This window comes from Vigna unguiculata, chromosome 4 (genome assembly GCF_037176805.1).
Source record: "Vigna unguiculata cultivar grain cowpea cultivar isolate G323 ecotype 2 chromosome 4, ASM3717680v1, whole genome shotgun sequence".
In the NCBI taxonomy this organism is placed as follows: Eukaryota; Viridiplantae; Streptophyta; class Magnoliopsida; order Fabales; family Fabaceae; genus Vigna; species Vigna unguiculata.
Window position 1 is genome coordinate 27,934,652 of NC_140795.1, and position 15,655 is coordinate 27,950,306.

General features: G+C 31.6%; 1 protein-coding gene and 1 pseudogene across 1 annotated transcript; both read right to left on the bottom strand.

The window, feature by feature from the left end:
- Positions 1–2,817: 2,817 nt before the first annotated feature.
- LOC114180591 (uncharacterized) lies at positions 2,818–6,267 on the bottom strand. Its single transcript, XM_028066905.2, has 7 exons — positions 5,877–6,267; positions 5,572–5,810; positions 5,282–5,494; positions 5,109–5,201; positions 4,928–5,029; positions 3,036–3,371; positions 2,818–2,913 (listed from the first exon to the last, which is right to left on the bottom strand). The coding sequence occupies exons 1-7, from the start codon at positions 6,265–6,267 to the stop codon at positions 2,839–2,841; spliced, it is 1,449 nt and encodes a 482-aa protein (XP_027922706.2). The 3' UTR covers positions 2,818–2,838.
- A 169-nt stretch (positions 6,268–6,436) lies between these two features.
- On the bottom strand, positions 6,437–12,367 carry LOC146886969 (uncharacterized; annotated as a pseudogene).
- Between the last annotated feature and the right edge of the window lie 3,288 nt (positions 12,368–15,655).

Sequence of the window (15,655 nt, forward strand, 5' to 3'; positions counted from 1 at the left end):
AGTTGGCCTCTTCCCGGTCGATATATGTGAACTTGAACCCAGGAGGGGTTACCTGTAGAAGAATCTCCGAAGCTCAAGTAAGTCAAAGCTCTTAGAGAGTCAAATCAGTGATTAATGAATGCGTACCTTTAAATGATGGGGTCCACGTGTATTTATAGAGCATTAATGACGTTTGACCATTTCATGGGCTGGGCCTTGACTTGGGCTCTAGGTGGGGCTTGTGAGTGGACCAGGGCCCAAACCCAAGCCCTTAAGGTTTATTGGATGTGGACATTTCCATTATGTTGAGTTCATTAGAGTGGTCGGCCTAGATTCTAAACTTAGCGAATATGCTGGAGTAGTCGGTCTAGGCCGGCTATTTGTCTTGATGGCTTACGTTGGTGTAGGTTGTCCCTTTAGAAGTTTAGGTCAAGACCGGTATAGGTTATGCCTAAGCCGGCCTAGGCTGTATACTTGGCTGCCTTGATATGCACTGTTTACTTATTTGGTCTAGTTTGGTTAGGTGTGGTACAATTATCTTTTATTTTATTTTCTAATATAATAAAATAATTTAATTTAAATTATATATATGGGTGATAAACCGAATTTAATTCTATGTAATATTTTTAGATTTTTTAAAGTCATGTAATAGATAGGTTTCAATATAATTAAAAAATAAAATTATATTCTTAAGGTGTTATTTTTTTTAAATCATTTTAAATATTTAGAACATGCAGACTACCTATTCATTCTTTAATAACAAAAGAAAAGTAAGTAATTGAAGAAAGTGTTGAATTTTATATATTTGAAGATATTAAAAACATTATTTATATTCGGTCAACACTCTTTATAACCTATATTTTTGTCACCTTTCTACTTTTTTCTTCAATTTTCTCCAAAAAAAGAAAAGAAAAGGAAATAAATGAAGAAACATGAAAAGAAAATGAATAATATTCATGCGAGAACTCAGCATAGATAACTCAACTTCAAACAATTCTCTGTTATTCTTCTTCTCTCTAGAGGTTTCCCTTCTCTTTTTTAGTATAGATATTATTTTATTTTATTTTTCTAAATTATTAATTTACTACTTCTACATACCCAATAAATATTAAAAAAATGGACGTTTTAGTTTCTTTTCGTTTTTCTATTATGATATTTTGCACCTTGTAGGTAAAGTTTATGAATAGTTGTCTTTTATTTTATTTTCCAATATAATAAAAATATTTAATTTAAATTATATATATCTGGGTGATAAACTGGATTTAATTCTATCTAATGTTTTTATATTTTTTAAAGTCATGTAATAGATAGGTTTTAATATAATTAAAAAATAAAATTATATTTTTACGGTGTTATTTTTTAAATCATTCTAAATATTATGAACATGCAGACTCTACCTTTTCATTCTTCAATAACAAAAGAAAAGTCACTAATTGAAGAAAGTGTTGAATTTTATATATTTGAAGATATTAAAAACATTATTTATATTCGGTCAACACTCTTTATAACCTATATTTTTGTCACCTTTCCACTTTTTTCTTCAATTTTCTCAAAAAAAAAAAAGAAATGGAAATAAATGAAGAAACATGAAAAGAATACGTATAATATTCATGCGAGAACTTAGCATAGATAACTTAACTTCAAACAATTCTCTTTTATTCTTCTTCTCTCTAGAGGTTTCCCTTCTCTTTTTTAGTATAGATATTATTTTATTTTATTTTTCTAAATTATTAATTTACTACTTCTACATACCCAATAAATATTAAAAAAAATGGACGTTTTAGTTTGTTTTCGTGTTTCTATTATGATATTATGCACCTTGTAGGTAAAGTTTATGAATAATTATCTTTTATTTTATTTTCTAATATGATAAAAAAATTTAATTTAAATTATATATATCTGGGTGATAAACTGAATTTAATTATATTTAATGTTTATAGAGTTTTTTAAGTCATGTAATAGATAGGTTTTAATATAATTAAAAAATAAAATTATATTTTTAAGGTGGTATTTTTTTAAATCATTCTAAATATTAAGAACATGCAAACTCTTCCTATTCATTCTTCACTAACAAAAGAAAAGCAAGTAATTGAAGAAAGTGTTGAATTTTATATATTTGAAGATATTAAAAACATTATTTATATTCGGTCAACACTCTTTATACACTACAAAAAAACATGTAAATACTGACGTTTATTTTTGTAATTTACGTCATTTTTAACTGTCGTTATTTACTTAAGCGACGGTTTCCTGAAATGTCGTAATTCTTGCCGTCACAAAGTATAATACGGCGGTTATAGATGAACCGCCGCAACAACCGTCATTTTATACAACGTATAAAGTGGCAGTTTAAAGAGGCAAAAAGCGTCAGTTAAAGCTGACGTAATATTTTTACTGGATGACAAATATAATGTGAAAAACGACGCTTTAAAATGACACTATTATCATTATATTATGACATTTTTAAATGTCACCAGTTTAATTAATTACAATTTATTATGAGATTAATTACGTCATTATCAAATGTATCAAATGACGTAATTTTAATATTTAATTATTTATTCTTTCTTAATATTTCTTATACTTTCATAATTCGATAAAATTATTTTTTCATGATAATTTAAAATATATAAAAAATTATATCAAATAGAAATTGATAAACTAAATTGATTCATTGTCAATATAACATAACTACATCAAAGTACCAATTCAAGCATTTGGAAAAAAAAAAGACAATATTAAGAGTTCCAAAATATTCAAGCATCTAAGAAAAAAAGACAACATTCAAAGTCCTAAGTCTAAGGTGTTTTGCTTCCACCACTTGATCCTAGTATTTCATGCGGATTAAAAGTCCTAAGTCTAAGGTGTTTTGCTTCCACCACTTGATCCTAGTATTTCATGCGGAGATGGCACACCACTTTCAAGATTTGGTGCCTGCAATGAAGAAATAATATAGTATATATGAGTAAGGGAAACTGAAATAAATTATGTGATCCACACAATAAGTTTAAGTAATTTACTAATGTAAATTAAAACTCATTAATAAATGGACATACCAAACCAGCAACCATTGCAGCAACATGTTCTGGAACATCTTCTTTAGAAGCAATATAGGCAAGCAATGTTTGCACTTGGTTCTTGACAGTTGCAAGTTCATTTTCAATCTTCACAAACTTGTCTTTGTCATGTGGGGAAGCTACATTAGGTGAAGCAAAGTTGATTCCTTTTATTCTTTTAGTTGATTGCTGAAAAGCAAGAGTAGGACACGCGCCATACGAAAGTCCTCTAACCCGACCTGGATGCTCTTTTCCAAATATGACACCAATAGGATCATTTGGAGATATTTCAGATGCAGTTTCCGGATTTTTCAACATCAATTCATCAATTTTTTCCTGCATAAAAATAGGAATAATAATTCAACTTTAATTCATCAATTTTCACTTTCCAATTTATTCTATCTCCAACACAACATTAACTCAAAATGCGATGGAGGATGAGTCGATAACATGAATTGATGTTTGATGTTTGATGAGGGATAAGGACACGTATACGAGAAAGTTTGAAGAGTGATTAATTGAATGAAAAAGTATAATAGGGTTCATGAATCTGAGACTGATCAGAGGCTATCTATATGTTATCCCAACATAGTGATCCAAATGGTAAAGTTTTTGTTGAGAGAAGCAGTGACAAATAATTGTGGTGTAATAGTTTAATGTTGTAGTGAGTAGTAACATGGTTTCCTTTGAAGCAGTAGGTAGTGAATATAATGAAGGTTGTAGTGAGTAGTAACATGGTTTCCCTCATCGAGATGTTTGATGTTTGATTAAGAAAAAGATAAAGGTGTGTAAGAAATTTATTGAAGCAATAATGTCTTTAATTAAGTATGCTTTCTAGTGGGTTTACTGTGACAAATCAGACACATTGCTTACTTCTCAATTAGAGTATCAATCTACACTAATTAATATTCTCAATGCAATATAAATATTAGAGACCATGAGCATGCTAAACTACAATTGAATCATATAACACTCCAAATCAAGACCCTCTAATTAGGTCTCATTGCTCCTAAATGGCCTAGTTCTAACGCAGTTCCCACCCTGTTTCCACAACCCATTCTCAAAATGTGATGGGGCAAATGTCCTGAGAGACACTGTGCCTTTGAACTTCTCTAATGAGTTGTCCAAGAGACAGTAATGAGCATGCTAAAACTGAATGCAAAATGAGTTTAAAAGCAGAACTTGCATGAAACCTAAATGGCGCCAATAAAACCAATCTGTGATAGTAGAAAAACAATGCAATTCAGTAACATCAAACATAATTCAATTCATGACTTTTAACATATTTATGTACTGATTTTGCTTTTGCAGATCCAAAAGATCCTAGCCTGAGGAAACTTGAAAATTCGTTTTTGCTTGGTCTAGACTTAGTTTTTGCTTTTATTTGTTCATCTCTTTGAATTTCAGTTCATTCCTCTTCCCACCAAAGCAGAAATATTTCAGATGTAATGTAAATGCATCATGCAATAAGGATAGGAAAAGAATATGCTGAAAGAACTCAGGCAGATGTGGTTACTGCAGACAAAAACTGATGCAGAGTTTTACAGCAGAAAAATGCAGAGTTTTACAACAGAAAAATGACAATGCAAAGATGGTCCTGAATGCTACATATGTGCCATTATGAAATCAATTCATGGATTAATCCAGCACAACACAAAATCAAATCTTGAACATCTGTAGAATATTTCAGATGTATCCACAGCACAGCCCAAAATCAGAAATATTTCAGATGTATCCAGCACAGCCCAAAATCAATTCATGGATTCAAGAAAAGCATGCTGTCATAACTCAATAGAAAAGCATGCTGTCATAACTTAATTAACAGAAAAGCATCCAAATTCAGTTATCTAATAATCCATATTTTAACAACTTAATGATATGAGTAAAGTTACCCCAATCTCCATAGCCTCGTCATTCACATAGGTGCCATTTTTTCTCTTATGAGTCACCTTCCACATTTCAGCTCTCCCAATATTCTTACCAAGCTCCAATTTCTAATATTCAAAGGAAATAATTTAAGTCAAACATTAGAATATTACTAAATTGAGAACAAAATATCAAAAAAAAAAATACCAAATTTTCCCTTCTTCTTGACAAAGACATAGCACCACCCGTGTGAGGAATAGTTTGCCTTTTCCTGATATCTCTATTTCTATTACCCATTTCCTACCAAATGAAAAGGAAATCAGTTTTGTGGAAATTTAAATTGAGAATGTATGTAAATATACTAATTACAATTTGTTTACCATTGTTGAAGGCTTGAGACGATAATCAACAAAAAGAGCCCATTGATCCATGGTAATCTCATCGGAAACATTCTTGATGAGATCATTTCTACTAAGAAGGGGGTCATAAAACTCATTCCACAGCTTCCATCTGTACTCCCTCCATAGTTTTCCAATTCTAGACATAACATCTCTTTTTGCCAAGTCCTCATTTATCTTGAAACAAAATCGAGGCTTCAAAGAATTCAAATGTTAGTCAATATTTATAATTTATATTTAATAGAAGAAATAACAATAGAGAGTTTAATTACCTTTAGACTTTCCCACACTTTGTCCTTGTAAGTATCTGGCACAGATGACCACCTTTCAAAACTTATAGGGAACAATATACAATTTGTTGCTAGTTGCCCACACACTCCAGCAAGAAGACCAGATGCTTCTCCAATTGGTTGATATTTATCATCATAATTCACAACCACACGCAATCCATTTGGCAAGTTGTGAGCATCCTTAACCTTGACCTTAAGATTTTTACTAACTCCATCTTCATCTGTAAAAATCAAATACATTAATTGGAACTTATTAATTGAAAACATTAACACAATATTAAATTTACCTATAGCATCCACAAACCAATAATGGTTTGATTGTCTTCCTTTTTTGGGGATTATTACTACAGGTTCAGCTTCAGAATTGGGTTGACTATATTGAGATGTTGGCTGTGAAAATTCTGAAGATGGCTGTGAAGATTCAAAAGCTGGTTGTGAAGGTTCAAGTGGTTGTGCAAGTTCAGAAGTTGCATTTGCAGATTCAATTCCTTGCTCTCCAGGTTGAGTTGTTGGTTGTCCTAGTTGAATGCTTGCTTGTCCTTGTTGAGTAGATGGTTGTCTAGAGGTATCTTGCACATAATTTCCCACAGAATGTTTTGAACTGGATGAAATGTGTTCAATTTCAGGGGTACTTGGAACTGACTTTAGCAAGTTCCTAATCCTCTTGGGTCTAGGCATATCTACACAAAAAACAAAAAATAAACCAATAAAAAATTAATTAATAAGGTAACCATGTATTACTAAGTTTTCTACACTTTAACTTAGAAACAAGGTAAAAGTAAATAATTTATAACCAATACACGTTCCACCAAGTTCTATGACCTAGACTCATACCGAGTAATTATTATTATTCTGACATTGAATCATTTTCATCGTTACGGTTGTCCTCATTTAATAAGTCATCATCTTCATCGTCCCTAAAAAGTGCTAGTTGTTCAGAGTCACTAAAAAATTGATTTAAGTCTTGTTGTGGACATGTTTCAACTTCACAAACATCAATATCACCTTCTCCTATATCATAAAAGTCTCTTGGTTTGACATGGAGAGCAATGGCCCAATCCTTGTTGACCTCATCATTGACATAATAGACCATTTTAGCTTGTGAAGCTTCAATGTATGGGTCATGATCCTCACGATCTCCAATGTGAATTAATCGTGAGAAATTTATACAAGTCAACCCCCATGCATCCTTTTTAAACCCCCTTTCTTGTGTGGTGTCAGCCTATTTACATTTGAACAATGTAACTTTAAATTTCCCATAGTAATTGAGCTCAATTATGTCTTCTAATTTTCCATAATATGCCAAATCTGCTTCTCTAATGTTATTGTCTGCACTACTTGCAACACATGATGTTGAAGAAGTTAAGAACACTCCACTATTTTGGGTTTTCATCCCATGTTCTCGACTTTGAGTTCTAAATTTGTATCCATTTACATTAAAGGCAGTAAATCTTCTAGCATGTGGTGTTGGACCTCGAGCTAAATACTTCAGATCATCTGGCACTGAACTCGAAATGTCTTGGTTATCAATCTAAAAAAATAATGAATTTAGACGTCAATTTAAAGTGAAACTTTAATTTAAGATCTAATAACACATATTATACATACCCTACGAGGAAACCAATTCATGAAATCCTTATTAACAATCTTTTCTATCTCTGTATTGGAAATTCTTCGCCTTCTAGATTGCCTTCGCAAATGATCTTTAAATTCTCTAATATAATATGTCAACATATTACTAATAATAAAATAAAAACACATTGTAAATATAACTACATTATTGTTTATGGTAATACTCACTCAATATAAGGTTTAACCTGAGGGCAATTAAATAACACATATCAATGTGCTTGGGTTTTCTCCATGGTTGACATTTGAAAAGTTGAAGAGGCACTTACTACTCTACCAATTGGTGGAAATAGGGTACTCAATTCAGATAATTTTGTATCACCACAATCATCCACACGTGAAGGTCTATTAATTCTTGTTTCCACCCCTTCCATATACTGAGAGCAAAAGGTTAGAACCTCTTCAGCTATGTAACCTTCAACAATAGAACCTTCGGGTTGTGATTTGTTTCGAACATAGGACTTTAAGTGTCCCAAATACCTATATAATTTTAAAACAATTAGGCAAAACAAATGTTACACTTAAAACAAAAATAGAAAGGTGTGTTGTCGACAAACCTTTCAATGGGATACATCCAACGATAATGTACCGGACCTCCAAGTTTTGCTTCCCCGGCTAGGTGACAAGTTAAATGAACCATGATTGTAAAGAAGGTAGGAGGGAATAACATTTCTAAGTGGCATAGTGTTTGAATCATGCGACACTCAAGTTTTTCAAGATCCAATTGACTTAAACTTTTGCCACATAATTGTCGAAAAAAGGAACATAGTTCTACTATCACTATAGTGACATTGTTTGGAAAAAGATTGCGTATGGCAATAGGTAGTAAGTGTTCCATAAGAATATGACAATCATGACTTTTGAGTCCAAATATCTTTCCATTTTTCAAGTCAATACATCGTGAAATGTTACTTGAGTATCCATCTGGCATTTTAACATTTTTCAATGTTTGCAAAAATTTTTTCTTCTTTGCTTTTGACAATGAAAACAAAGCTGGCCGATATCTTCCTTTATCATCTGGCCAAAGTTCCTTCCTTATACCCATTTCTTTAAGAACCTTTCGGGCTTTAACATTATCTTTTGATTTTGTAGGATCATTAAGCAAAGTATACAAAACATTGTCACAAACGTTCTTCTCAATATGCATGACATCTAGACAATGTCTGAACAAGTTCGTCTCCCAATAAGGAAGATCAAAAAATATACTTCTTTTTTTTCCATTGTTCTGCTCCAACAAATTCAACATTGGTTCCTCGACCTCTCTTACTTGTATTTGGAATTTCTATTTGCTTTCCAAATGTAACATTCAAACCCTCAACTTGTTTAAATATGTCTGACCCAGTCAAAGGTAGTGGTGCATCCCTTAGCTCAATTTTTCCATTAAAAAGAGACCGATTGAATCTAAATCTATCATCTTTTTCTAAAAATCGACGATGTCCCATAAAACAAAATTTTCCCCTGTACAGCCAACAAGAATCTGTATCAAAGTTACAAGTAGGGCAAGCATTTCCAGTGTGTGTTCCATCCAGATAAATTTCCTAGCCCAGGAAAATCACTAATTGTCCACATCAAAGCCGCTCACAATGTAAACATTTCTTTTTTCGAATAGTCAAATGTTTGCACTCCATCAAACCATAACTCCTTCAATTCTTTGATCAATGGTTGTAAGTAGACATCAATATCATTCCCTGCCATTTGTTTACCAGGAATTATCATAGAGAGGATAAAGGAGGTTTGCTTCATACACTCCCAAGGAGGACGATTGTAAGGAATGAGCACCACTGGCCATATACTATGATTAGTACTCATGTTTCCAAAAGGGTTGAAACCATCACTAGCTAAGCCTATTCGTATATTTCGCGGATCACTTGCAAATTCAGGATGCAATACATCAAATGTTTTCCAAGCCTCAGAATCTCTAGGGTGCCTCATCAATTCGTCGTGGTTTTTTTTTATGCATGCCATGTCATAGAATTAATTGTCTTAGAACACATAAATAATCTTTGCAATCCCGGCTTTAAGGGAAAGTAACGCAATATCTTTGCATATTGTTTCTTATTTTTATCTTTCCATTTCGACATCTTACACCGTTTACATTCTTCTAAGTCTTCATTCTCTTCACCCCAATATAGCATGCAGTCTTTTGGGCAAGCTGGTATTTTGACATAGTTAAGACCAAGCTTGCTAATTGAATTCTTGGCCTCGTAGAATGAGCTAGGAAACTTAGCATGTTCAAATGCGTCCTTTAGCAACTCTAGAATCAATGTCATTGCTTTGTCACTCATTCTACACATGCACTTTATATGATATAACTTCAACATGAATGATAACTTTGAATACTTTGTACAACCATCATATAATGGTTGGTTATTTTCCTTCAACAAAGCATCAAAATCTGTATTTCCTTCATCACGCATCATGTTAGCTTGCACACCATCTTCTTCAGTAGCCCTATCAAAATCATTAACATCATTCCCCACAAACCCGAATGCATCATTCAACATGTCTTCCATTGGATTTTGAGATTCTAAAAAATCTTGAACCACATTTGCACTTCTACCAGCCATGGAATCACTTACACTTGGTCTTTCACCATGCATATACCATGTTTTGTAGTTTTCAGGAAAAGGTCTACATGTTAAGTGTTCTAGAACCGCATCCCTAGTTTGCCATTTATTGAAACCACATTTTGAACATGGACACTTAATAACACGACCATTACCATGTTCAAAAGCAAAATCCAAAAAAATATTCAGCCCATTTGAATATTCAATGGTGTTTCGTGGTTTAGAAGTCCACGATTTATCTATTGGCATGACTACAAAATAAACACCAAAGAAAAAAAATTCATTACCTAGGAATGAAATCATATAAACAAGAGGAAGGTGTTCTATCCTCAAAATAACTAAATGAAAGAGTTAACTAAAATAATTAGTTAACTAAAGTATTCACTCAAAGCAATTATAAAATAAAGGACAAAACATATATATTTTATCCTCAAAACAATTAAATGAAAGAGTTAACTAAAATAATTGAATTGCAAAGAACATAACTTAAGCTCAAACCTTGATATTATATGAAATAAGCTGGACAAAGTTTGCAGCAGCTTTAACTTGCAAGTTGTCCAAATTTTATCCTATACAAATAGAGAAAGTATATATCAAATTGGAGTTCATGCAATGTAATACCGATTAGAGAGAAAAAATTGTTGCAGATCCTTACAAAAATCAACACCAATAATGTACATGAATAAATAGTATGCAGAACCACAAAAAAAATGTATTTGTTAATACATTTCAGTCAAAAATACAGATTATGATCACAAAAAATCACCATGTTTCAGAACATGACAAAATACAGAAATCACAACTAATCACAAGCACCAAACAACCAAATTGATGGCAGATCCATACCAAGGCAGACACAAAAAATGGATAGTGTGCTTAAGATCACATATGTTCATATACTCCAAAATCACAGAAAGGAAAAAATAAAATAACCAACACCAAACAAGCTATAACTAATATCAATATCACCAGTAACTTTAAGAGCTAGAAACTGCACTGTGGAGCTTATGTTTATCTGCAAAATGAAGTTGTACAGGAACTACAGTATAACCGCAACAAAACATCATAACTTTATTATTAAGGATGTTTAAGATGATAATAAAACATGAATAGATGCCTTTAATGGAAGCCTCCATTACCACTTGTTACAGGATTTTAAACCGCAGCAACATGCAGTAATGGAAGCCTTTGGGGTCACCAAAACTCATTCTGTGTTCAAAGCTCCATGCATAGATCTAAGAAACTTGTTATTTTATTTCTCAGTCAAGCACACACACCCTTATACCTTAATCATAATTACTGCATCCATATTTATAGACTGATAAAGAGACACGATGAAGATGCATCACAGAGAAAATCCTGTTACTCTCTTTGCTGTGGTTTGATTCGCCAAATTTAAATTTAAGATATGATTACTTTTTAGATAGAGAATAATGGACTTTATTGTTTATAATGACAGCTCAAACAAACTCCACTAAGGTGGAGATATACAGTGCTTATTTACTTCTAATATAATAGAATGTTACCAAAAGGGAAATATACCATCATTTCCATGATATCTTTTTTATCTTCATGCAGCAAAATTAAATATACATGATCCTTTAATCAAAATTCATTTGCATGTTGATTCTTTGATCGGTTTGTGAAGAAGCTAATGTGATTTAGTGTTCACAACTCGTGGAGAATATATTAAAGAATGGCTTTAAAGATAAAAGGAATAATATAGTAATAGAAGCCACACAAGTCAAAACTGATTGATGATAATTACAAAATGCCACCAATTAACATTGCAGATAAACCCTTTCATGCAATGATTAAATTTAGAAATGGAACATTTGGTAAGGCATGTGTCAACATTGATTGAAGACAAAATCAAACAAACGAGTATCAGTATAGTTGCAATAGCATATTAAGTTATTCCCAAAAAACCAAGCAGAAAACGTTAGCTGCAATACCACAAATCAAGCAGAAAACCAGCACCCAACAAAAAAAAAGAAAAAAAAATACTGGAAGTGAAATTCAGAGGCCGAACCGGAACTGAAATTCGAGCTTCAGTGTGGTGGAGACAACTGGTGCGACTTACTCGCCCTTCGATGTCGAACTGCCATTGTCCACCGCGCGAACCCTAATCCTACAATTGGCCATTCAAATCAAAAATTGGCAAGATTAAATTCAAAAAGGCAACACAAATTTGATGATTATCATACCAGAAACAGAAAACGAGTGGACTGAGGCGCAAATGCGAGCAATCAAACCTTTCTCCTTCAGAACGAGGTTGAAGAACCCAATGAGCAAATAAGAACGGAGGCAATCGTGGACTGATCAAGAAGGAAGGAGAAAAGAGAACGAGCTGAAACGAAGAGGTGAAATGAAGGAGAAAGGAGAAAGGAGAAAGAGGCGAAATGGAGAAAGAGGCGAAATGGAGAGGTGAGTGAACGGAGAGGTGAGTGACGGAGAGGTGAGTGACGGAGAGGTGAGTGACGGAGAGGTGAGTGATTTAAGGCGACCTAAAGGAGAAAGGAGAAAGGAGAGACGCGAATGAGACGCAGAGAAGGACGAGAGTTTGGTTTGACCTAGAGAGACGAGAGCTTAGTGATGAACGCAGAGAGAGTGAGAGTGAAGTGATCTGTTGGGTGTCAGCGAGGGAACAAAATTTTACCCAGAAAAAAAAGAAAATATTTGTTGAGTGGGAAAATGAAATAAAAAAGAGAGGGAACAAAATTTTACCAAAAAAAGGAGGCATCGAGACAAAAGTGAGATAGAAAATAATTTCATAAAATTATAAAAATAATATTTTATATAAAATGACATTTCAAAATGACACAATTTTAAATAATAATATGACAGTGTAAAAGATGGTGGCTAGAAACGGCATATTATACATTTACATTACGGCTGTTACTAAACTGATGTATTATACTGCGAAAAGCGACAGTTTTAATTAACCATCATATTAAAACCATCGTTATATACATGATTTTTTGTAGTGATAACCTATATTTTTCTCACCTTTCTACTGTTTTCTTGAATTTTCTCCAAAGAAAAAAAGAACAGGAAATAATTGAAGAAACATGAAAAGAAAATGGAACATATTCGTGCGAGAACTGAGCATAGAGAACTCAACTTCAAACAATTCTCTGTTATTCTTCTTCTCTCTAGAGGTTTTCCTTCTCTTTTTTAGTGTAGATATTATTTAATTTAATTTTTCTAAATTATTAATTTACTACTTCTACATACCAGTAAATATTAAAAAAATGGACGTTTTAGTTTGTTTTCGTTTTTATATTATGATATTTTGCACCTTGTAGGTAAAGTTTATAAATAGTTATCTTTTATTTTATTTTCTAATATAATAAAAAATTTTAATTTAAATTATATATATCTGGGTGATAAACTGAATTTAATTTTATCTAATGTTTTTACATTTTTTAAAGTCGTGTAATAGATAGGTTTTAATATAATTAAAAAATAAAATTATATTTGTAAGGTGTTATTTTTTTAAATCATTCTAAATATTAAGAACATTCAGACTCTACCTATTCATTCTTTAGTAACAAAAGAAAAGCAAGTAATTGCAGAAAGTGTTGAATTTTATATATTTGAAGATATTAAAAACATTATTTATATTCGGTCAACACTCTTTATCACCTATATTTTTGTCACCTTTCCACTGTTTTCTTCAATTTACTCCAAAAAAAAAAGGAAAGAAATGAAGAAACATGAAAAGAAAATGAAACATATTCATGCGAGAACTAAGCATAGATAACTCAACTTCAAACAATTCACATGAAAAGATAAATGAAACATATTCATGCGAGAATTGAGCATAGAGAACTCAACTTTAAACAATTCTCTATTATTCTTTCTCTATCTAGAGGTTTCCCTTCTCCTTTTTAATTTAGATATTATTTTATTTTATTTTTCCTTATTTTTAATTTACTACTCCTATAGACTGGTAAATATTAAAAAAATGGACGTTTGAGTTTGTTTTCGTTTTTATATTATGATATTTTGCACCTTGTAGGTAAAGTTTATGAATATTTATGTTTTATTTTATTTCCTAGTATAGTAAAAAATTTAATTTAAATTACATATATCTGGGTGATAAACTGAATGTAATTCTATCTAATGCTTTTAGATTTTTTTAAAGTCATGTAATACATAGGTTTTAATATAATTAAAAAATAAAATTATATTTTTAAGGTGTTATTTTTTTAAATCATTCTAAATATTAAGATCATGCAACTCTACCTATTCATTCTTCAGTAACAAAAGAAAAGCAAGTAATTGAAGAAAGTGTTGAATTTTATATATTTGAATATATTAAAAACATTATTTATATTTGGTCAACACTCTTTATAACCTATATTTTTGTCACCTTTATACTGTTTTATACAATTTTCTCCAAAAAAAAAAGAAAAGGAAAGGAACTAATGAAGAAACATGAAAAGAAAATGAAAGATATGTTGTTGATTTACTATATCTGAAATGTTTTTGATGATGTGCATAATAGCATGACAATGGTTAATATGACATAACATGACAATGGTTAACATGACATGTGTGTAAAATCCTGAATCTGTTAATCTGCTGCCCCGAAAGTCGACTAGCCAACTAATATAGTCGACTATGTGTGTAAAATCCTGAATCTATTAATCTGCTGCCCCGATAGTCGACTAGCCAACTAATGTAGTCGACTAGGCTCGTGCTGACAGCAACTGGTTTATAAAAACAGACTCTGCACCTGTTGTGAAAAGTGTGGTTCAACCCAAAGAAAGAAAGAAAGGTGTGAAACAGGTTCTTGGAGCAATCTTGGAAGATCCTCTTGAGAATTTCATCAAGACACATCAAATTTGGCTTGGCAAGAAGAAGAAAATTCAGACTTGGAAAAGGTGTACTCAATCTAATCTTTAGGTTGTGTTCTTGTGTTCTAAGTATAGTTTGAAACTCTTTGTTTTACTGTTTTCTGGTTAAAGCAAGTGTGTGTGATAACCTTGCTGTTTTTGGTTGTTAAAGCAAGTGTGTGTGATAGCCTTGTTGTTGTGTGGTTGTGCAAGTGTGTGGATGCCTTGCGTGTGTGTTCCTTTATCTTAGAATTTAGATTTATCAAGTGTATTTGTAAATCTTGAAATTCTTGTGATATAGTGAATATCTCTAGCTGTGGTTTGCTAGATGAACTGGATGTAGATTCTTAAGAATCGAACCAGTATAAAAATTTTGTGTGCTTTCTCTCTTTCTCCCTATATCTTGTCATAGTATAAATGCTCCATACATTAAGCATCAAACCAAACTATTTCAATTGATTCAAAACCAAATGTTTTTATCAAAACAATTTCAAAAGTGCTAAAACTGGGCAAAATTTGTTAATACCAATTCACCCCCCTCTTGGATGTGAAATATTGGAGCATCATTTCTAACAAGATATTCATGCGAGAACTGAGCATAGCTAACTCAATTTCAAACAATTCTCTGTTATCCTTCTTCTCTCTAGAGGTTTCCCTTCTCTTTTTTAGTATAGATATTGTTTTATTTTATTTTTCTAAATTATTAATTTACTACTTCTACATACCCTATAAATATTAAAAAAATGGACGTTTTAGTTTATTTTCATTTTTCTATTATGATATTTTGCACCTTGAAGGTAAAGTTTATGAATAGTTATCTTTTATTTTATTTTCTAATACAATAAAAAATTTAAATTTAAATTATATATACCTGGGTGATAAACTGAATTTAATTCTAGCTAATGTTTTTAGATTTTTTAAAGTCATGTAATAGATAGGTTTTAATATAATTAAAAAATAAAATTATATTTTTCAGGTGTGATTTTTTTAAATCATTCTAAATATTAAGAACATGCAGACTCTACC